Consider the following 23522-nt stretch of genomic DNA (forward strand, 5'->3'; position numbering starts at 1 on the left):
TGTTTTTGTTCCTTGAACTGTTTTTAGTCCCTGTTCATAACAAAGTTCGGGAGGAGCATGTTCATTTAATCCGACCAATCTCGTTGCCAGAGTAAGCATATATAAACAACTGCTTACCACCATGGTGGCGACAATTTTTCCGGCATTCGGCCCCGCCCTAACCTGAAGATTCTCAACTGTCCCTGACTCTCCACAACAGCTCGATGAGTCCAGGACCATCTCTCCTTCTTCCAACACTTTCTCAACCTCTGGACGTGAATCAGGGTTGGCAAGCTATTCGCTTGAAATCATCCACCCACAGGCACCACCGCAGGAACACATCTCCTCCTCCCTCAAGATCTTTTCAAACCTCCCCAACCGCTGCCTCCAATGTGTCCGATTACCCAGCCATTCCCAGCATTTACAAGTGTACCGTTAAAGGAATAGTTCACCCAAAAATGAAAATTTGCTGATAATTTACTCACCCTCAGGCCATCCAAGATGTATATGAGTTTCTTTCTTCATCAAAACAGAATTTAAGACTTTTAGGATTTCATTTCAGGCCTCCTCCTTTAAACACTGCAAGTGAATGTCCTCCATTTTTTGATGGTCCAAAATGCATATTTAGGGTGCATCAAAATAATCCACATGACTCCAGTCTACAAATAAAGTTCTTCTGAACACAAACGATTGATTATTTTTAGAATTAAAGCAATACTTATATACTTTTTAACGACAAATGTTCGCTTCTGTACATCTTTGTGACGTGTGCTCATGAGACGGATGACATAAGCTTGTTGGTAAGGTCACGCGTCATGTGGAGCAGTCAGGAAGTCATTGTTTACAAGAGACACTTGTGCCATTCACAAACCAAAACAGTCCAAAACAATTTCAAAACAATATAAAAAAAATCATTTCCAAATAATAATAATAAAAAAAAACCCATTGTAAACAATGACGTGCATCCTGACTCCTCCTCCTCGTGACGCGTGACCTTACCAACGAGCTTACGTCATCCCTCTCATGAGCGCACGTCACAAAGATGTACAGCAGCGAACATTTACACTTACCATAGGCTCTTCTCAGCAAAATGCACTGCGAAAGTAGCGCAGTGGAATCAGTATCAGTACTGGGGATCTAGATTTACATAACAGGGTGTTCCTGGGATGCAGGAGCATTTTGTGTGCTGTTTGCAGGTCTGTCGATCACCAAACTGAGTCCTGCCCCACAATTACGCCCCCTCGCTCCGACATCCCGGTAATGAGCAAACCAAATTATGTCCCTCAACCAAGCAACGGCCCTTTGGTTTCCTCTTTCAAAGATTTCAAAGGTAGAACAGTGAGCTACTCAGCAGGTAAACAAATCTGTAACAATTTCAATGACTTCAGCCACACCAAAGCTCAGGGCCGTTTCCTGCACATCTGCAATTTCTGTGGAGGTGCTCATGCTCGCTCCATATGCCCTGTTCAAAAATCGTAAAAAAAATAAAGATCTTAAAAAGTACCTCAGCGCATGCCGAACCCAAGATAGTCGACGATCTATTAAGTAAGGTAGTTAAATACGGTTTCATTATAGGCCCGACAAATACTCTCTCTGTTACCATGACGTCAACCAAGCCATCCAGATGATCAAAAAAGTAGGCAGAGGCACATGGCTCACAAAGGTCAACATAACTTCGGCTTTTAAAATCATGCCCACGCATCCCGATTTCTGGCACCTCTTTGGCGTTTGCTGAAATGACAAGTTCTATTTCACCGTTCACTTTACTTTTGGATGCAAAAGCAGCCCCAAAATATTTGACATGCTATCCGAAGTGATCTGCTGCATACTGTCAAACAATCACTCTGTGCCTTACCTTACACTCCTGCTTGACGATTTCCTCACCGTCTCGTCACATAATTTTCCTCCGACTCTCCACCTAAGCACTTTGCAGAAAATCTTCTCCTATTTTGGGATTCCTATCTCAGAAGAAAAAAACGCTGGTCCATCCACATCTATCGAATTCCAAGGCATCCAGCTTGACTCTGCTGGAGCATTTCAAGCTTCCCTTCCCAAAGAAAAGATTGACAGGATCATTTCAATAATCTCCAACTTCCTATCTAATCCAAGCACAATCTCCTCTCCCTCCTTGGTCATCTAAATGCTGCTATGCACATAATCCCACAAGGCTGCCCTTTAATTTCTCATCTCCTCTCATTAGCCTCATCTGTCAATTCACTAAACGACCACGTAACCCTAGACAAATCATGCTGTGCAGACTTACAACTATGGCTAAATATTCTCAACCACTGGAATTGTCTCACATTCTACAGAGATACAAAACCTTGGCTCCAGAGGTGAACCCAACTCCAACCCCAGTTCATTGCTGAAATTCCACTAAACCACTCACTCAAACTCCTCCATCAAGCATCTCTGGACTCCATTCTCCAAGCCATCTCTTCACAAACCCTCCAAACATACTGGACAGCCTGGAAATGTTTTAAAAAATTTCATGAAACCTACAAACTGCCCTTCCCAGATTTCTCTACTTTCAGTCTCATCTTTTGTCTAACATCTCAACCAACCCAAAAGTCTTTACGCCGGGACTATCAAGGAATATCTGAGCGGCATCCATTTTTTCCATAAAATAATTTTCGGCAAAAACTCCTCTTCAATAAACCACCCTCAAATCTCACTCCTAGTCAAGGGCATCCAAAAAGCCCAATCCACCAGAATCGACACCAGACAGCCTCAAACCATTGATCTCTTAACCAAATGCCTAACCACACTCCGTCGGGGATACATTTCAGAAAACACCACCAAAACCCTTGATGTCGCCTTTTTCGGTCTCCTCCGCTGTTCTGAATTCACCACTACAGCAAAATTGGATTCCAGAATTCATCACACTATCTTCGGTTTTCACATCCTCGACAACAATTTCATCAGAGACCACATTAAACAGAGCAAAACAGATCAAACCAAAAGAGAGCATTCAATTTATATTTTCAACCTGCTAACCCCCATCCAGCCCTGTCAATCACTCACTACCTGCATTACAGAGGTTCCCAAGTCAAAACCCCTCTCGACCCGCTCTTCGCTGATGAAAACAACCAGGCAGCATAACGATTTTGGTTCCAAAAACACCTAAAATTGGTCCTCCTCAAATCTGGCATCCCAGCAAATTTCGCATCAGCGCCGCAACCACTGCAGCCCAAAAAGGTCTTCCTGAACAGCAAATCCATTCATTGGGCCGGTGGTCATCCGATGTGTACAGTAGCTACATCCGTACCAGTGTCTTAAAAAAAAAAACACACCAAGCTCTAATCAGCTAAATCCCCTAAAAAAAATTGCTCCAAACAGCCTCGCTCGTACACATGGAGGGCACTCCTGTTCGGATGCTGTGAGGACCCCCCCCGGCTAAACCGGAAGCCCTCACATTCTTACCACTGTGAAGGCCCTCCCACTTACATGCATTCAAGGGCTCTCCCATTAAAATCACAGTGAGGGGTGGCCTCCCAGCCACGGGTGTTGCGAGTCCTCCAGCGCAACAGCAGCTCTCGTGAGAGCTCATTTCCATGCAGCAGTAACCGCCACTTTTTCTTCAGTGTTTCCGCCTATTTTCACTCTACTCATTCCATACCTGTCCTGTAGCTCCCAGTTTCCTATCATCCAAGCAGACCATAGTGTGAGGCTGCCTCTGCAAGGGGCACCTGCTTTTTCTTTCATCTGTGGCACTTCTGCCCCTCTTACACACAGGCTCAGCTCGTTTACACTATCCTCACTACAGGAATACATTAACTTGCAAACTAATGAAATAAGTATTTACTTTGAACTCTGACTTTCAGAATTGGGGAAGTGTCAATTAAAATATCATGGCAGAAGCATATTAGTATTGGTCATAATTCAGTTTTACCTGTGGATTTTCACTATGCAGTTCGGTTGTATGCCTTTTTTGTGCTGGTAATGGAGAACAGCAATAAAGTTTGCCATAAACATGCTCGTGCAACAAAACAATTAATCACAATTCAACATCATTATATGTGGCCACACAAGAGTAATAAAATAGATAAAGCGTCAATTATACATCTAATGCATGGCTTTAGATGCATTGGTGCTTTAAAAATCTTGCTGTCTTTGGCAGTAAATTTAAAAAAAAAGAAAGAAAAGAAAATGTATATTTCCAAACAGGTCATTCTTTCCGAAATCACTTGTATGCACATCATAATCATGCCTGTGATGCCCAACAAATGCTGTCTAGGTTGGAAACTCACAAGGTTTTGAGACACAGCCAAGGTCCATCTCTCATGAAAATCAATCAAGCATGTTCATTTGTTAGTCAGCTACTTCTTAAATTGCAATAACAAAGAGGTTGTATACTGAGTATGTGTGTGTGTGAGTCCAAATGTGCCCACAAGTATATTCAAATGGAAATCACGTATATTGTAGACCTGCCAATGGTCCCCTGGAGGAAAATGGCTTAATAAACAAACTAAATAATGCCTTCAAGGAACAGAAAAACATCTCATCATTTACTCACCCTCATGCCAACTAAGATGTGTATGACTTTCTTCTGCAGAACACAAGCAAAGGTTTTTAGAAGAATGTCTCAGCTCTGTAGATCCATACAATGCAAGTGAATAGTGTCCAAAACTTTGAAGCTCCAAAAAGCACATAAAGGCAGCATAAAAGTAATCTATGGGTGCTTCTCAAATGGAAGACTGCAGACTAGTAAGGCTGTGTCCTTCCTAGACCAGTCCTTCGGAGGCTGTAAGCTAGACTTCTCAGCATTCAGCACTAGAATGAGACAGTCTAGTAAGTGTGCATGGTGAACCATAAGCTTAGAACCATGTGATATTTTACTTTGTTTAGAAAACCCATATAATTCAGAAAATGAGAAATATGTCCTTACTCCCTTAATTATTTTAGCAAAATTTTTTATTCCCAAAGCTAGTAAAAAAAAACCTTTATAATACATTTTGCAACACTGATCTTAGAATTTATATATATATATTTTTCAACATAATGTCATTGCTGCAAATGCAAATAAAAACTTGAAGAGAGAGAAGAAAGTAAGCTGCATCATAAAGGTTTCTGCATTCATGGTCACGCAACTCGTTTTCCGCCCTTTTTAAAAATAATTTGGGACATGTCCAAATGATTGTGGGTGATTGAAGGCCACAAAGTATACACCCGATGCATCCTCCAAAATATGGCAAACGAAGGCTGCCTTCCAAGTGTCCTTACAATTGAGATGGCCTTCGACGGTGCTTGATGACGTGGCAGCCGAGATATCCAGCCTAACAGAGTTGCAGCCTTCCGACTGAGAAGCACCCAAGTGATCTAAATGCTTTTGGGTGAGAACAGACCAAAATATAACTCCTTTTTCACAATAAATCTTGACATCAGCAGTGTCTTTGGCGATCATGATTTCAAGCTCGATTACACTTCCTAGCGCTATTTAGCACAACGGATGCGTCAAGCACTAGAAAGTGTAATCAAGCTTGAAATCATGATCTGCAATGTCAAGATGTACTGTGAAAACTATGAGGAGTTACATTTTGGTCTGTTCTCACCCAGAATCAATTAGATTGCTTTAGAAGTCTTGGATTGAACCACTGGAGTCATATGGATGACTTTTATGCTGCCTTTATTTGCTTTTTGGAGCTTCAAAGTTTTGGTCACCATTCACATGCATTGCATGGACCTACAGAGCTGAGATATTCTTCTAAAAATCCTTCATGTTCATGTTCTGCAGAAGAAAGAAAGTCATACACAGCTGGGATGGCATGAGGGTGAGTAAATGATGAGAGAATTTACATTTTGGGGTGAACTATTCCTTTAGTGAATCTAAAAAATGCAAAAAGTTTTCTATGAGGGTTGGATTTACAATAGGGTGAGGGGATAGACAATATTAGTTTATTATAAAAACAATGCAAGTCAATAAAAAAGTCCCCGCCATGATAGAAAAACAAACATTTGAGTACGTCAGTCACTTAAATCGAGCACTTTATTAGGAACACCTGTACACCAACAATTCATGCAATTATCTAATCAACCAATCATGTGGCAGCAGTGCAATACATAAAATCAAGCAAATATGGGTCAGGAGCTTCAGTTAATGTTCACATCAACCATCAGAATGGGGAAAAAAATGTGATCTCAGTGATTTCGACTGTGACATGATTGTTAGTGCCAGACTGGCTGGGTTAGGTATTTCTGTAACTGCTGATCTCCTGGGATTTTCACGAACAACAGTCTTTAGAGTTTACTCTGAATGGTGCCAAAACCAAAAAATATTCAGTAAGCGGCAGTTCTGCGAATGGAAATGCCTTGTTGATGAGAGAGGTCAACGGAGAATGTCCAGACTGGTTCAAGCTGACAGAAGGCCACGGTAACTCAGATAACCCCTCTGTACAATTGTAGTGAGAAGAATACAGTGCATCCGGAAAGTATTCACAGCGCTTAATTTTTTCCACATTTTGTTATGTTACAGCCTTATTCCAAAATGGATTAAATTCATTATTTTCCTCAAAATTCTACAAACAATACCCCATAATGACAACATGAAAGAAGTTTGTTTGAAATCTTTGCAAATTTATTTAAAAAAAAAAAATCATGTACATAAGTATTCACAGCCTTTGCCATGACACTCACAATTGAGCTCAGGTGCATCCTGTTTCCACTGATCATCCTTGAGATGTTTCTACAACTTGATTGGCATCCACCTTTGGTAAATTCAATTGATTGGACATGATATGGAAAGGCACACACCTGTCTATTTAAGGTCCCACAGTTAACAGTGCATGTCAGAGCACAAACCAAGCCATGAAGTCCAAGGAATTGCCTGTAGACCTCCGAGACAGGATTGTATTGAGGCACAGATCTGGGGAAGGGTACGGAAAAATTTCTGCAGCATTGAAGGTCCCAATGAGCACAGTGGCCTCCATCATCCATAAATGAAAGAAGTTTGGAACCACCAGGACTCTTCCTAGAGCTGGCCGCCCGGCCAAACTGAGCGATTGGGGGAGAAGGGCCTTAGTCAGGGAGGTGACCAAGAACCAGATGGTCACTCTGACAGAGAATAACCATCTCTGCAGCACTCCACCAATCAGGCCTGTATGGTAGAGTGGCCAGACGGAAGCCACTCCTCAATAAAAGGCACATGACAGCCCACCTGGAGTTTGCCAAAAGGCACCTGAAGGACTCTCAGACCATGAGAAATAAAGATTTAACTCTTTGGCCTGAATGGCAAGCGTCATGTCTGGAGGAAACCAGGCACCGCTCATCACCTGGCCAATACCATCCCTACAGTGAAGCATGGTGGCGACAGCATCATGCTGTGGGGATGTTTTTCAGCGGCAGGAACTGGGAGACTAGTCAGGATTGAGGGAAAGATGAATGCAGCAATGTACAGAGACATCCTTGATGAAAACCTGCTCTGGACCTCAGACTGGGGCGAAGGTTCATCTTCCAACAAGACCCTAAGCACACAGCCAAGATAACAAAGGAGTGGCTCCGGGACAACTCTGTGAATGTCCTTGAGTGGCCAAGCCAAAGCCCAGACTTGAACCCAATTGAACATCTCTGGAGAGATCTGAAAATGGCTGTGCACCGACGCTCCCCATCCAACCTGATGGAGCTTGAGAGGTCCTGCAAAGAAGAATGGGAGAAACTGCCCAAAAATGGGTGTGCCAAGCTTGTAGCATCATACTCAAAAAGACTTGAGGCTGTAATTGGTGCCAAAGGTGCTTCAACAAAGTACTGAGCAAAGGCTGTGAATACTTATGTGCATGTGATTTTTTTTTGTTTTTTTATTTGTAATAAATTTGCAAAGATTTCAAACAAACTTCTTTCACATTGTCATTATGGGGTATTGTTTGTAGAATTTTGAGGAAAATAATGAATTTAATCCATTTTGGAATAAGGCTGTAACATAACAAAATGTGGAAAAAGTGAAGCGCTGTGAATACTTTCCGGATGCACTGTAAAAATAAACTTCCCTTACCGTACTCTCATTCCAATATTTAATGATTGCAATGATTTTATAACTGGCTATTTATGCTTAAACAAAAATGCCATTTTCAGTTTGTAGTGGAGGAACAAGGCATATAACAGGGCTTTACTATTTTCTAATTAAGCGACAACTAATTCAGTTAAGGTCAAACCTGACTTAGAGACAATCACTACTTTTTTTATTTTTTTTTATTAGGGTTGACTTTTATGACAACTTGTATTTGGTGATATGGTGTCAATTAGTCCTTTTGTGTGTTTCTGACAATGGAAGCAAGGTGTTCTTGTCATTTATGAAATGACTACATGTATTGACCTGTTTCATGACCTCACTGAAACAAGTCAATAGGCTCTTTCACCCTCAGAGCCACTTTAGAATTAATTAGATCCAATTTAACAATCAATTACTACAGCCCACAAACTTTATTACCTCAAGATCCATTAATCTCTACTGCACTTTGAAGGAGTATTTAAAGCGGTTTTCCTCTAGAATCTATTTAAAACTTTAATTATGTTGTATTCAGAAAATCCAGTGGGAGGGATGAAAAGAGGGCGATGACACCAAATGTAAAGATTTTATTAACCGATTCCTTTACATGGAGCAATCAACCAAAATGTTTACTTTGGGTTACTGTGACGAGGAGGAGGGCGTGGCCGGGCTGTGAGGACGCACGTCCGGCGCTGAATTGCCCTAATTAGCCGGGAGGGGGATAAAGACGAGCCGGAGGCACCAGTTTGGGAGAGAGCGACACACGCGGCCGCTGTGTGTGTGTGTGTGTGTGTGTGTGTGTGTGTGTGTGTGTGTGTGTGTGTGTGTGTGTGTGTGTGTGTGTGTGTGTGTGTGTGTGTGTTTAAGTTCAGTTATGCCATTAAAATTATGTTGAATGTTCGTTACATTAGTGCCGAAACCCAGGAATGAGGAGGGATGTGCCGTCGTGGAGTCCTTGCCGCTGCTGTCCACCAGGGGACTGAGGAGTCAATTCCGGCCACCGGGAGTCGGAGGAACCGCTGCCGGCCACCAGGAAGGGGAAGAGCTGTTACCGTCCGCCAGGGGTTGGAGGACTCACTGCCGTCTGCCGGGGAGGAGTGGCTGTTGTCAGCCAGAAGGCGGAGGAGTGGCTGAGGACCATCCAAGATGAGGCCGAGTTTTTCTCTCCTCTCTCTGTCTCTCCCCCTCGCTCTTTCCCTCTGCCCTCTCCCTCCCCTCGTCTCTCCCAGGGCTCCAGAGAGGCAGGGAAGACCTGCCGGCAGAAGGACAGCCGTAGTATATATACTATATATAGTATACACAATAAGACAATTATTTATATATATATATATATATATATATATATATATATATATATATATATATATATATATATATATATATATATATATATATATATATTATACTGGGTTGGGAGGGTTACTTTTGAAATGTATTCCACTACAGAATACATACTGTAAAGTGTCATTTGTAACGTATTTCATTAGATTACTCAAGGTCAGTAACGTATTCTAAATACTTTGGATTACTTCTTCAGTAAAAACTCTGCCAGTACAGGAAGACAAAATACACGTTAAAAATACATTCTCTGAAAAACCTAAATATCTTATGCAGTGTTGTTTCTAAACAAGATAAATCAAATCGATCTTGTTTTAAGGATTTTTAGATATTTTACAGGAAAACAATACAAAAATTATCAAGAATACAATTTTTGCCCTAATATCAAAGGTCTTACTAGAAAAAAGAAAGTATGATCTAACGTGAATTTTCTTGATAAAAAAATATGATTGTGCCTGGTAACGTGCATGTAAAATGGCAAGAAATAGCATTTTAGTTTAGCGTGAAGCTGACAATTTACACAAGGTTTATTTCTATTTCTTCTCCTCCAAACTTACTTCAAACTTCTCTGTCTGCTCGTATGAATGTAACACATCATAAGAAAGTGTTTCAGCTCTGTTCAAATGCACTTTGGATCGCATCATTTATGTTTAAATGTTTTCTATCTGAAAGGACTAAATATTAAATGAAGCAAATGACAAAAAAAATGCAAAGTAATTTCTTCAGTAATCAAAATACTTTTTGAATGTAACTGTATTCTAATTACCAATGATTTAAATTGTAACTGTAGTGGAATACAGTTACTTATATTTTGTATTTTAAATACGTATTCCCATTACTTGTATTCCGTTACTCCCCAACCCTGTGTGTGTGAAAATATATATCTCAACCGTTTTGAGCATGTTCAGCTCCAGGTTGTTTTGACTACACCAGACAGCCAGCTGTTCAATCTCCCTTCTGTATACAGACTCATCGTCATCTTGGATGAGGCCGATGACAGTGTTGTCATCTGCAAACTTCAGGAGCTTGACAGGGGTCCTTGGTGGTGCAGTCGTTTGTATACAGGGAGAAGAGTAGTGGGGATAGCACACATCCCTGGGGGGACCAGTGCTGATTGTACAGGTGCTGGAAGTGAATTTCCCCTGGCCAACACCAGTTTCTCAAATGATTTCATGACCACAGACGTCAGGGCGACAGGTCTGTAGTCATTATGTCCTGTGATTTTGGGTTTCTTTGGGACAGGAATGATGATTGAGCGTTTGAAGCAGCATGGGACTTCACACTGCTCCAGTGATCTATTGAAGATCAGTGTGAAGATGAGGGCCAGCTGGTTAGCACAGGATCTAAGACAAGTGGGTGAAACAGCATCTGGGTCCTGTGCTTTCCTTGTCTTTTGTTTTCGGAAGACACGGCACACCTCTTCACAGATCTTAAGTGCAGGTTGAGTAGCAGGAGGGGGGTTTCAGAAGGTGTTGGTGTTTGTGTGAAGTGAAGGTCAGAGCGGGTGTGGGGTGTGAGACTGGGCCTTTCAAATCTACAGTAGAACACATTCAAGTCGTCAGCCAGATGTTGGTTCCCTACAGTGTTGAGGGCAGGAGTCCTTTAATTCGTAAATTGTTTCATGCCACTCCACACTGATGCAGGTTCGTTAGATGAAAACTTGTTTTTCAGCTCACAGAGTATCTTCTTTTAGCCACTCTGATTTCCTTATTCAGTGTGTTCCTGGCTTGATTGTACAAGACTTTATCCCCACCTCTGTAAGCATCCTCTTTGGCCTGACGAAGCTGCCTGAGTTCTGCTGTAAACCACAGTTTGTCGTTCTTGTATGTTGTATGTATGAATTGTCCTAATCAGCCAAGAGGGGGCTAAAGATGAGCCAGAGGTACCAGTTCGAGGAAAAGAGAGATACACATGGCCGTTGTTTGTGTCTGTGTGTTTGTTTAAGTTCAGTTATGTAATTCAATTATGTTGAATGTTCTGCTGGTTCCCGCCTCCTGCTTGCCTGTCCTGTGAAACCCGTTACAGTTACATATTGCACACGAGTGTTATGGATTTTTAATTAGGTTTGATATATTGTCATATTTGCAAGTGAAACAGTGCTTTTAAAAGCTTGCACCCAAAGGCTACCAACAGTAAAATGCAATAATGATGTGAATGACTGCTGCCTCTCTCTCTCTCTCTCTGTTGTATCTTGCCTCTGGTTATGTGCTGAGCTGTCCTGAACATACTAGCTCTCTATTCCTTAATTTCCCCTGGGTGTTGCAGCAAGACTACATGTGGGAGAAAGATGGGCACCTGCAGGATTTCATTTGAGGGTATGCACAGAAATCTGCCCAGTAGAACCTTATATCTAGGGGGGGTCCGGGAGCATGCTCTCCCGGGATACTTTTTTGCAAAAACAAAACCAAAGCATCCAATTCTGGTGACTTTGAGAGAATAAAAGAATTTCTTCCAGTAACCGTTCAGAACAAATGCCTTCTCGCTCCAACAAAAGCAAAACGCACAACAACAAATAGAGCAGAACACAGGTGTCTTGAGACATGTACTGTATTTATCAGTTTAAGTTCTTTTTAACTTGACACGGCATCTAAAAATGCAGTGCTCCCATGAGAGATGCTAAAAACACAGTGAAACGTGATGCTGTTGTGAAAAGACATCCATTTAGCAAATGCTTACATGGAAAACGATTGAAAAACAGTGCGAGTGGACGCAAAAACATGTTTGGTTTGAACAGCCCCTTGTGCACATGACACAGCACTAGCTGAAGTTTCTCAAAGTTACATCTCAAAATGACAGCCTTTTGTTTTAGTTGAAGGTAAATTTCCACTGTATCCAAGTCGTCATTTTTATTTGTATAGTGCTTTTCACAACACACATCATTTCAAAGCAGCTTTACAGGAAATCATGCATTAACAAAAAAAAATAAACTGTTATATCTATAAAGATTATTGTGTAGTTTGAATAAATACGATTGTAAATTGTGTATAGAAATTAAATAATAATTGTGTATTCCATTTCAAGAGTGTAGTCCATCAATAGACAAAGGTGATGCAGGCAGAGATTAATGAGGTGCATCGCAGTTCAAACTGCAGGTCATTTCGTTGAGGTTCGGTGGGGTCCATCCTAAGTCCAAGGTTCAGGCAGTGGCATATGAAGAATCCCATGTCTTACAGTTGGAGTTGGCATCAGTTCATCCTCTGAAGTCAAAAGACTGAAGTGATGTCTGGCTGGCACCAGCTGTAGTTTTGTCATTATCTTTCAGCGACATGTAGCAGTGGAGTCTGACACCAAGCAGGAATGGAGCTGGATCTGGCTGGCTCTGGTAACCTTGGGATATGAATCCCAAGGTTGAGACATGGAAACAAACAAATTAATATTAGCGTAGATGCCATTTAATTTTATGCAGAGTTATAGATCATGATGGACGTTTCTGGTTCTGGCAGACCTAACTAAAGCAGCCTAATTGTGAGTTGAAGGATAAATTAGGTGTATGCCTGTTTAATAGATGAGTCTTTAGTCTAGACTAAACTGAGTGAGTGTGTCTGCATCCAGAACAGTGTTAGGGAGACTATTCCATAGTTTAGGAGCCAAGTATGAAAAGGATCTACCTCCTTTTGTGGATTTTGATATTCTTGGAATTATTAACAAGCCAGAATTTTATAATGAACGTGACAGAATATAGCGTGTCAGGTCACTTAAGTACTGTGGAGCTAGACCATTCAAAGCTTTGTATGTAGTTAACAGAATTTTTAAATTAACACGAAATTTAACAGGTAGCCAATGTAATGATGATAGAATGGGGCTAATATCAAGAAATGATCATATTTCTTGTTTCTAGTCAGCACTCTGGCAGCTGCATTTTGAACCGATTGAAGTTTATTTATTGAACTTGCTGGACATCCTCCCAGTAATGCATTACAATAATCTAGTCTTGAGATCATGAATGCATTAATTAGTTTTTCGACATCAGCAACAGATAGCATGTGTCGTAATTTAGCAACATTTCTCAGGTGGAAGAATGCTGTTCTACAAACATTGGAAATTTGATTTTCAAAGGATCGATTGGTATCAAATATAACACCTAATTTCTTTGCTATAGAAGATGACGTAACAGTACATCCATCGAGAGTCAAATTATATTTTAGCTGCTTATTTTTAGAGATTTTTGGTCCAATCATTAGTACCTCTGTTTGTCAGAATTGAGTAGAAGGAAATTTCTGGCCATCTAATCTTTGGTTTCATTGATAAACTCTGCTAATTTGGAGAATTTTGAATTTTCATTGGGTTTAGAAGAAACATAAAGTTGGGTATCGTTGGCATAACAGTGGAAACTTATTCCATGATTCCTGATAATATCTCCCAGGGGAAGCATGTATAAGGAGAAAAGCAGAGGTCTTAAAACTGATCCCTGTGGCACACCATACTTAACTTTTGTTTGATTTGACAATTCTACATTTACACATACAAAGTGGTAGTGGTCTGATAAATAGGACTTAAACCATGTTAATACAAGTCCACTAATGCTAACATAATTCTCCAGCCTATTCAAGAGAATGTCGTGATCTATCGTGTCGAAGGCAGCACTAAGATCTAAAAGCACTGGAAGAGAAATGCAGCTGTGATCAGATGATAAGAGCAAGTCATTTGTAATTCTGATAAGTGCAGTCTCTGTACTGTGATGGGGCTAAAACCTGACTGAAATTCTTCATATATTCCATTTCTCTGTAGGAATGAACATAGTTGGGAGGACACTACCTTTTCTAGTATTTTTTACATTAATGGTAGATTTGAAATTGGTCTGTAATTAGACAGTTCTTTAGGATCAAGCTGTGGCTTCTTAATAAGCGGTTTGATAACTGCCATTTTAAGGTTTCTTGGGACATGTCCTAAGGAGATCGACGAGTTAATCATATTAAGAAGAGGTTCTGAGATTACTGGGAATTCCTCTTTTAAGAGCTTAGTTGGTATTGGATATAACATATGTGTTGTGACTTTTGATTTATTTTATTTTTTTATGTTTTGTTAGCTCTTCATGACCTATGACAGCGAGTGATTGAAGTTTGCTCGTGAGCAAAATTATGAGACACTGTTTTCTGAGGTGTTGTGACAGTTGATTACATAGTTCCAATTTTTCCAAAATTTCAATTTTATCAGTAAAGAAATTCATGTTAGGCCTCATGTATTCAGATAGAAGACAAAGGCAGCCCTAACACAGTCGTAAAACCTAACTCAGGCCCCCACATACCAGGTCATAAATTATACTGATAAAAATCGCGCCAAAATCAAACAAAGGGAGTCCAAAACAGACTACAAATCCCATGAAGCCTTGCTCACTAAAGGATCGAACTCTCAACTCCTATTGGATGAGGCACGTGACAGAACGCACCTCAACCATGACATCATCAGGAGTAGAAATACCTCTGAAATGCTTCCGGGATTTGCTTCCAACAACTTTGCTCGCCGTGTGTAGAAGCAGCTCATCGCTGCTCTCAGGTGCAGCCTCGTGGCACAAGGAAGTAACGTCCGACTTGAAACTGTGGCCATACAATCTCCATCTTGCTGGACGAGTTGAGATTACTCTGTGTTCTACCGAACACTCTAACGGATCCGAAGGAGACCGCCGAGCAATCTACATCTTCATCCATTTGCCTTTCTCTTCCCTCTTCAATCAAGTCAACATCGCTGATTTCTCCGCCAGCCCGCCGAGAATCAGCAGCCGTACCGCCCGCCGACAGAGCGAGGAAACGGCCTCCCGTCATCACCCGAGCCTCGAGGAACCGAGTCGAGTTAAAGGATGGATGAACACACATTCTGCATCCTCATGCGATTCAAGTAAGAAGTTTACATCTGGGCAGAGATAGAATATTATAGTGTGTTATTCTTGTGTACCAAGGTTATTGCTTGTACAGTTTACGGACCGCCATGTCCGCTCATTATTAATACTCAGGGTATTAATTATCAAGAATTTGATATGCTGTATTGTGGTCCAACCACATTGGACTTTTGTGCATTTCCGCCATCGCGGGTGAGACCGGCAAACTGAGTTTATCCATTAAAGAATCAAAGACCGGGACGGTTTATGAGCCGTCCACCACGTCTCTGAGTAATAAACTAACAGCTGCTTCCTCTCCCACGATCGTGAAACCGGTTTTGGGGCCGTCACTTTATTCTCTCTCTCTCTCTCTCGTACTAACCACACACATGTGCGCGCGCGATCCCTCACAAACATTCTCGGACACATTTTTGGCTAGTAGATAGCTTCGTGATAAAGCTCAGCTTTTTCCCTAAGCTATCATACAAGCAGATACACGCGGTAACTGGTAGACGCCATTGACTGGTTTCTCTCCGCCCACATTCGCGGCCATATTCTCTGGCCGGACGTCTCATGTGACGTCCTCTCCGTGAGAGTCACGTCCACTGTTTTGTGCGCGTCCCTACTTACACACACACTCTCACACACACACCTTATGTGTTATAGGATTATTTTAGTTTCCATATCTAATCATATCACTGTTTAGTTTGTAGTTGTAAGTCGGAAGTTTACTGACTGCATTGTATTAATTATTTATTGATATTACTGCATAAATAAACTTTGTTAAATTACAAAGTGAAGTGTTTTGGTTTGTTTTGCATACACCTGTGTCATGCTGACGGGATGTCAGTGCTCGGATTCAAGCCTTCATTCATTGATTTTTTCCTGAAAATCGATATTCTTCGGATGTCGATTTTCCTAAGAAAACAATCTAATATTGAGACTGTTATACTATCTGGTTATTAGTCCCTGATTCCAGGGTGGCGCCCCGTCAATGTTAATCCTTATTAATGTTCTATTGATTTTTGATAATTGATAATTATCTTTGATGATTGTTGATTTAAAGGATTGGAAAAAGCTAACATTGATTCTCATCAATGTTCTATTGATTTTAATAATTAATAATTGTCTTTGATAATTATTAATTATTGCTAATAACCAAACCCGCTCCTAAACGTAGTGCACTACATTTACTGGAGTCCCATATGAGGTTTTAATTAGTTAGATTCAATTAATTAATTTCAATATTAATTAATAACTAAATAAATAATTATTATTTATGTATTTCTGATAGTAACACTGATCTAAACAACCAGTAAAGCCCTACCTTCATGATGTCATTACTATTGTTTTGTTATGGAATATCTGGTTCAGTCGATGCTTTATTCCTAACCAATTTGGCCACAGTACTGAATAAACACCTAGGATTGTTGTGGTTATTTTCTATGAGTTTGCTTAAATATGCTGACCTGTGCCTATCTGTAGCTACAGACACTATCCTTCCATGCTCCGCGAAATACCTCTAATTTTGTATTCTTCCACTTGCGCTCCATTTTCCGAGCTGCTCTCTTGAGAGCATGAGTGTGATCATTGTACCACGGCGCGAGGCGTTTTTCCTTTAATCAAAGGGGGGCGACGCTATCAAGAGTGCTAGAGAAGACTGTATTTATACTTTATTACATCAAGTTCTTCTAGACTTTTTGGCTTACTGAGTATGTGAGACAATTCTGGAAGATTATTAGTGAAGCCATCTTTAGTGGTCGAAAAAATAGTTCTACCTGAATGATAGCATGGTGTAGATTAAGTGACATTAGCTGATCGCAACAAACATGAGACGAGGTAATGATCTGAGATGTCATCGCTCTGTGGTAGAATTTCTATAGTGTCAACATCAACTCCATATGACAGAATTAAATATAGTGTATGATTATGGTGATGAGTTGGTCCTGTCACATTTTGCCTGACTCCAAGAGAGTTGAGAATATCAATAAATGCTAATCCCAATGTGTCATTTTCATTATCTGTGTGAATGTTGAAGTAACCAACATTTAAATCTGTGATGGCAGTAAATGATAGAATTTTCATTTTTGGGTGAACTATGCCTTTAATATCCTTTGTTCTGGCATATTGTCAGAGCTGCATTGACACTAGATTCTTAATATGTCATTTGAGATACAGAGGTTTTTAATTATTAACAGCATTTTTCACGAAAATCTAAAATCTAAATCTCTTTGAAAGAAACATATTTCACTTAATCTCTTTTCACGGAGGTCTCACTTTCAAGAAACACAAAATATAAGGCTGTGAATAGGCAGTCACAGTCATTGTGCACTTAAACTAAATGAAGAAAAAAAATGCAATGAAAGTGAATGGTGATTAAGACTGCAAGAAAGTCATCTGGGTTTGAAACAACATGAGGTTGAGTAAATGATAACAGAATGTTTGGGTGACCTATCACTTTAATTAAAATGGTCATGTAGCAATAGCAGTGACCTAAAATGTATCTTTAAGGCTTACAAACTAGCTCAACTTCACAAAAATCCCATTTTATAATATTGGTCCATTTTTCAGAGCCACAGCAAATAATTACTGACACAGCACTTGTGTAGTATCATATATTAGTGGTGTAATGTAAAATTAAATCTCACATCTACAGTGATTATTCTGTGCCATCTCACTAAAAACAAAGATTCTACAGTGTATGTTATTTATGATGCTGCATACAGTATATATAAAAACTTACTGACACCTGTCAAATACAAAGCTATTTTAGAGCATAAAAGTTTAGCTTTTTTCAGACAAAATGTCTTAATGTGAGGGCAATTAGCAATTCCATTGGACGTTCACATTAGAACAAGAAATTTGCATCAGCATACAAGCACAATACATTTGTCACCAATGAAGCGTGAAAATTAGCCATTGTTGCAAGAGACGGTTCTTATCGTCTTCCCTTTTATATAAAGTCCACAGAAAATCAGAAAAATAGTGTGTTACGTCCAACAGTCATTTGATGATTAATTAGAATTGCTTCCAAGGAACACAACTGAATAATACAGCTTAACCAATCTCCTATATTGGTCATGAAAGCAAGCTGAAATCTAAATATGTTTAAAAAGAAAGAAAAATACAGTGAAAGCTGAAAATTTTGAATAAATGTCATGTTCAATACATAATTTACATTTTCTTTCTGATGGGATGTTTTAGCTGTCTACAAATAAAGCAATATCACTTATAAAATGATTATTCACACAGCATATTAAGAAACATTTACATGTTAAATGGAATTTTTATATTATATAGTTCTTGAATGATGGACTAATGCAAGGATGCATCTGATGCATCACAGTGAACATCACAGATAAGCTAGACTTATTACAAGACCTGTCATTTAGAGTATGTCATAATATAGTACATGTTATCTCAATATATGTATCTGTGTTCCTTCAGCTCCACTGGTAGAGCCTCAAGATCCCAGGGGACAAAGTTCATTGACAAAATGTACAGCTCGAATGCACATTGGAAAGAAATGTCTGCCAAATAAGTCAATAGAAATCTCACCCTGAAGTCTAGTTTAAGGTGAGTTTCTCATCGACAGTCTGTCTCTGAACCAAGTGTGTGAAACAACTCTTTGGAGGAGGCTTAAACAAGATGCTTAAAGAGATTAAGGCAAAGCCACCTGCTGCAACTCGTATGGGTTAGAATTTCCCCTACAAGGTGTCAAACACCTGTAGTGACCTGCGTGACCTCTGAGCTCATGTCAACACTGGGCTGGCAGCGCGACTCCAGTGATGACATCTCCAGGACTAGTCATACCTGCTGATTGGTCCTGTCTACTGTATGACCACTAGACTGGCCCTCACACTGGGGGTTCCTGGTGCGTGTGGAGTTCTGCAGGTCCAGCACGGAGGGACTGGGAACACAGAACTCCCGGAAACAGCGCTTAAAGTTCTCATCCAGAAAGGCGTAGAGGACCGGGTTAAGGCAGCTGTTTGTGTAGCCGAGAGCAATGCAGAAATGCCAAGTGACGGTCTGGAATAGCGAGTTGGGGATAGTCACAAGGGCCTTGATGATAACAAAGATGTGGATCGGGGTCCAGCAGATGATGAAAACCGCCACCACCACCAGGACCATTCGGGTGATGCGCCGCAGGTTGCGATCCTTTTCCTTAGAGCCAGACAGCATGCGTACGCTCTTTAGGCGAAGAATCATCAAGCCGTAACAGACTGTGATAATGAGCACGGGCATGATGAAGGCAAAGATGAAGACGCAGATCTTCAGGAGGTTCTCCCAGTACCAGGGAGGATGGGGAAAGAGCAATGTACAGTCAATGTTGCCAACCTGTAACGCTGTGAAAATAAGAATATATATATTACACACACACAGACACACACCACAGTGCAATGATACATGGTGAGACGTGTGAAAATCAATTCAGCCTTAAGTGTTTGCAAAAATTACATAGTTACACCACTTGTAATTATTTCTTTAAGGCATTGTTTACGGTGCAACAGAGACCCAGGCCTTTCTGTTACGGCTATTTGACATCCTTATGATTTTCTTCACAAATGACTGAAAGAGACATCAATCTAAACTCACTCAATAACAATTTTCTGGCTCAGCAAATCTCTTCTGTTTGCAATTTCTTGCTCCTAAGTAACAAAAGTTTACAGTCTTGTGAAATATGTTGTAGCACAAATTTAAAGGTGTGCTCAGTAAAAAAAAAAAATACTTAAGAAATTAATAGTACTTTAAAAAATATGTCTAAAATCATGTGCACTTAGTCATATCAGTAGCCTAATAAAAGCTGATTTATTTAACATGGAGCTGTGCTGCCTCGTGGCAATCACATGACAAGCTGAATACTACTTATGTCAGTAAACCCCCCAATTATCAGACACTTTTGCTCAAAAAAGGAGCTGCACAGAGTGTGATGTAGATCTACTATTTTAACTTTGGTAAAAGTGTACTTGCATTGTCTGAGGCAGAAAATTTTAATACACAAATAATTAAGGGTCTTTCATTGAACTCGTATAAGCCATATCAGGGGTTCCACTTCCTAAATGTATTGGTTATATGGTTGCATTTTCAGTTATTATGCACTAAAATATTTACAGGTAATATTTTTTTTCCACAAAAATGTATGTCAATGAAGGCATAATCATTGACATAGCTTTTTGTAAAAAAAAATAAATAAAAAAAAACTGAACGCAAAAAACCCTGCAAATGGCATCACAATTTTTGAAGAACAAATTCAGTCATTTTGGGCCGCAATAATCAAGAAAAGGTCCAGTGAAATCCTAGTGGGATTGATAAACTGACTGGTTACTGGGATCACAGTCCTGATACACCAACAGAGAAAACATATAAAACCGGGACATACAATGGCATTAGATTGTTTCCAATAGTAAAAGTTTTTTTTTATTATTATTATTAGCTTAAAGGAAAATAAAGCCATAAATAACTGCACTAAGAATTTAACATTTACTGTACAAAGGAGAATGTGGTGGTAAACATACGACTGTTTTGGTTCTCAATAGTGGTGGAGGCCATGACCATGACAGGGAGGCCAATGGCAGACGAAAGGATCCAGTTACACACGTTGACAATCTTGGCATTACGGGGTGTTCTGAAGTCCAAGGCTTTAACCGGGTGGCAAACAGCTATGTAGCGGTCAACACTCATAGTGGTGAGGGTGAAGATGCTGGTAAACATGTTGTAGTAATCAATGGACATGACAATCTTGCACACCACGTCTCCAAAAGGCCATGTACCCATCAGGTAGTTGACACTCTGAAATGGCAGAGTACTTGTTGCCAAAGCATCTGCTAAAGCAAGGTTGAAGATGTAGATGTTGGTCGCAGTTTTCATTTTGGTGTATCTGCAATGGTTAAAAACAGAATGGAATCATTTCAATAACTGCGTTTGATAAGAAGCACAATTCTGAACATGAGATGCAATTTTGTACTACTTTGGACAATAGATAAGTCAAGGTTACTAAAGACATGCTGCTTAGAGAAATACTGAAGCAAACAAAACAACTCATTTTTTGTATTATTTGAAAAAACAAACAAAACAAAAAAAAACACAAAAAGAGACTAAATAATAGCAATTTCAATCCTGTTTAGATTATACCGTTTTCCATGTAACCTAAATATATTTAATTTACAATACACATGGTTCTTCAAGCCATTAGGATAGTAAGCATGTGCACTTTATGGTAACATATCAATACAACAGTGGCCTTGATTGAAATGTTAACATCAGAGGCCAAATAACCACCATTATGTACACCATTATGCTAATGTTGCTCTCCGCAAGGCCCTCCATTGCCATATTGACTAATATATAATCAACCCCATCTCGTATTTGCAATCTTGGAGCTCTGTTTAATAACTGTTGAATAAAAAATAGGAATGTGTAATAGTAATAGTGAGTAAAGACTCACGATAGTGTAGGCTTGGTTTATCGATGATATGCATGTATGTTCAGTTATTCACATATACAGTACATTCTAATAGGATCTAATAATAACCCCCTAGCAGGAAAGGTCTCTCAAAGAGCATATACGTGGGCAGACAAATTGGAAATTATAACTGGTTAGGATTGAAAACCACATATAAGGAGATGTTTGGATCAGATGTAGTTTGAACCTGTCTTTTTCTGCATATAGCGGCCCCTTCAGCATATCACGGCTAGGAGTCTAGGAATATAAAAAGTGGGAGAGCAAAGTGTTTCCTGCATCTAGCTAAATAAGCTAAATATGCATGTGAATGAGACATAATCAATGCATACATTATTCATATCCATGCAAAATGCCACCTTATTTGTCCATTTTGAAGCCTCTGTTTCTTTCTTAATGAATTTTCAAATGATAATTGCAGACTGTATATCAAATCAGCCCCTTCAATTTCAAGAAATTGCAGATCTAACCATCGGATTGCTTAAACTCTGTGCTGGAGAAAAGCATATTCAGGTATAATTTTTTTTTTAGGAATGCAAAATAATTTTCTTTTGGTGCTAGATTCTCTTGAATATGGCTGGTATTCTTCTGTGGTAAACACAACATCCAGATAAAAGAAATACTTACTTTAAAGTGTCTGTGTTTGTAACTTATTCTTGACAATATAGTGTATAAACAAAAGATATATAAAAACATGAGCCAATTTGGACCATGAAAATACAATTTCTAATGTATTGCATATGCAGTGGAGATGACAAATGATGAGCATTTACACTATGTAAACTAGCAGCCATTAAAATGTTAATGGTTTGTCGAAGTTCCACTGTTTGACTTTAACAAAAATACACATAAATCAGAACATAACTAAGTCTGTCCAGATATATACACTGGACTGACAGAAATATATCACTAGTGCATGGTTTTGGCATAACATAGTTTGCAAGAACACAGTCTTCATTTGATAAATTTGGACATTAGGCCTCCAGATTAGCTGGTTGTCAAAGAGAACATGCAGGAGAGCATGGAATACTGAGAAACACGCATGCAGAAGTCACAGAATACATGAGGGTCACAGAAATACACCTGGAAAATTGACTGGCTAAGCCTTCAATACCATTTACGTGGCTGTTATTGGCATTGGCTTGACATCTTGCATTTTTTAATGATGAGATTTCAAGGGAATAACACTTTGTGGGGAAAATGATTTGTAATTGCAAGAATAAAGAAGATGGAAAAAACCTCCTTGAAAAATTTGATTGATACTTTATATCCATCCATCCATCCATCCATCCGTCCGTCCATCGCACTTTCACCTATTTTACCTATTTTATACAATATGTAAAATTTTAAAAACAAAATTTTTTTATTAAATGACAAGCAGAAAACCTCCTTATTACCTGTCAGATATCACTGAAATAGGTGTCATTAAATATCATGAAAACAATCTGTCTCTGTAACAGCCCTCGGCTTGGTAAACAGTGTCGAAAAAGATGTCTGTGGGCCGCAGTAAGATCATTTGTTTAGCCAATCAGGAGACTTTCGGCCTGTCTATCACAGATTTATGCTCGTAAAAATGCTGGTACAGTGTCCTGCACCCATGAAACACTCATAGTCGGACGGCAAAATGCTCAGGGGGACCCTCCATCTGCTTCAACACAACAGTCTCTTAGTGTGTCTGTGTGTGCACATGTCTTTGGAGTGCGAGGTTTTGGAAATAGGGGGCATGGCTAATAATTGGCTAAGTCTGATGGAAATTACAGAATGGGCAAAATCGCCTGCAGCACCTTTAACATGCAATTATTCATCATGACATTCTTTGGAACAGAAAAGGCATGTCTAAAACTGAAGTCCACAGCATGTTCATGTTTTCAATGTATTTCTCAAACACAATATGTCAGAATGGTTCAATTAGTGCTACCAAACTGTAAATTATTTGCGAAAATCCTCATATCACC

The 23522-nt window shown here is 39.7% G+C and overlaps 1 protein-coding gene across 2 annotated transcripts in view; it reads right to left on the reverse strand.

Annotated features, from left to right (window-relative positions):
* Window positions 1–17679: 17679 nt before the first annotated feature.
* LOC127411818 (delta-type opioid receptor-like) overlaps window positions 17680–23522 on the reverse strand; it is a 28872-nt gene continuing 23029 nt past the window's right edge. For both annotated transcript variants that reach the window (XM_051647627.1, XM_051647626.1), the window contains exons 2-3: window positions 20624–20985; window positions 17680–19453 (exon numbers count right to left, since the gene is read on the reverse strand). In XM_051647627.1, coding sequence (XP_051503587.1) covers window positions 18915–19453; window positions 20624–20985 — 901 coding nt within the window. In that variant the 3' untranslated portion in view covers window positions 17680–18914. The remainder of the gene's footprint in view (window positions 19454–20623; window positions 20986–23522) is intronic.

This window comes from Myxocyprinus asiaticus, chromosome 21 (genome assembly GCF_019703515.2).
Source record: "Myxocyprinus asiaticus isolate MX2 ecotype Aquarium Trade chromosome 21, UBuf_Myxa_2, whole genome shotgun sequence".
Taxonomy (NCBI): Eukaryota; Metazoa; Chordata; class Actinopteri; order Cypriniformes; family Catostomidae; genus Myxocyprinus; species Myxocyprinus asiaticus.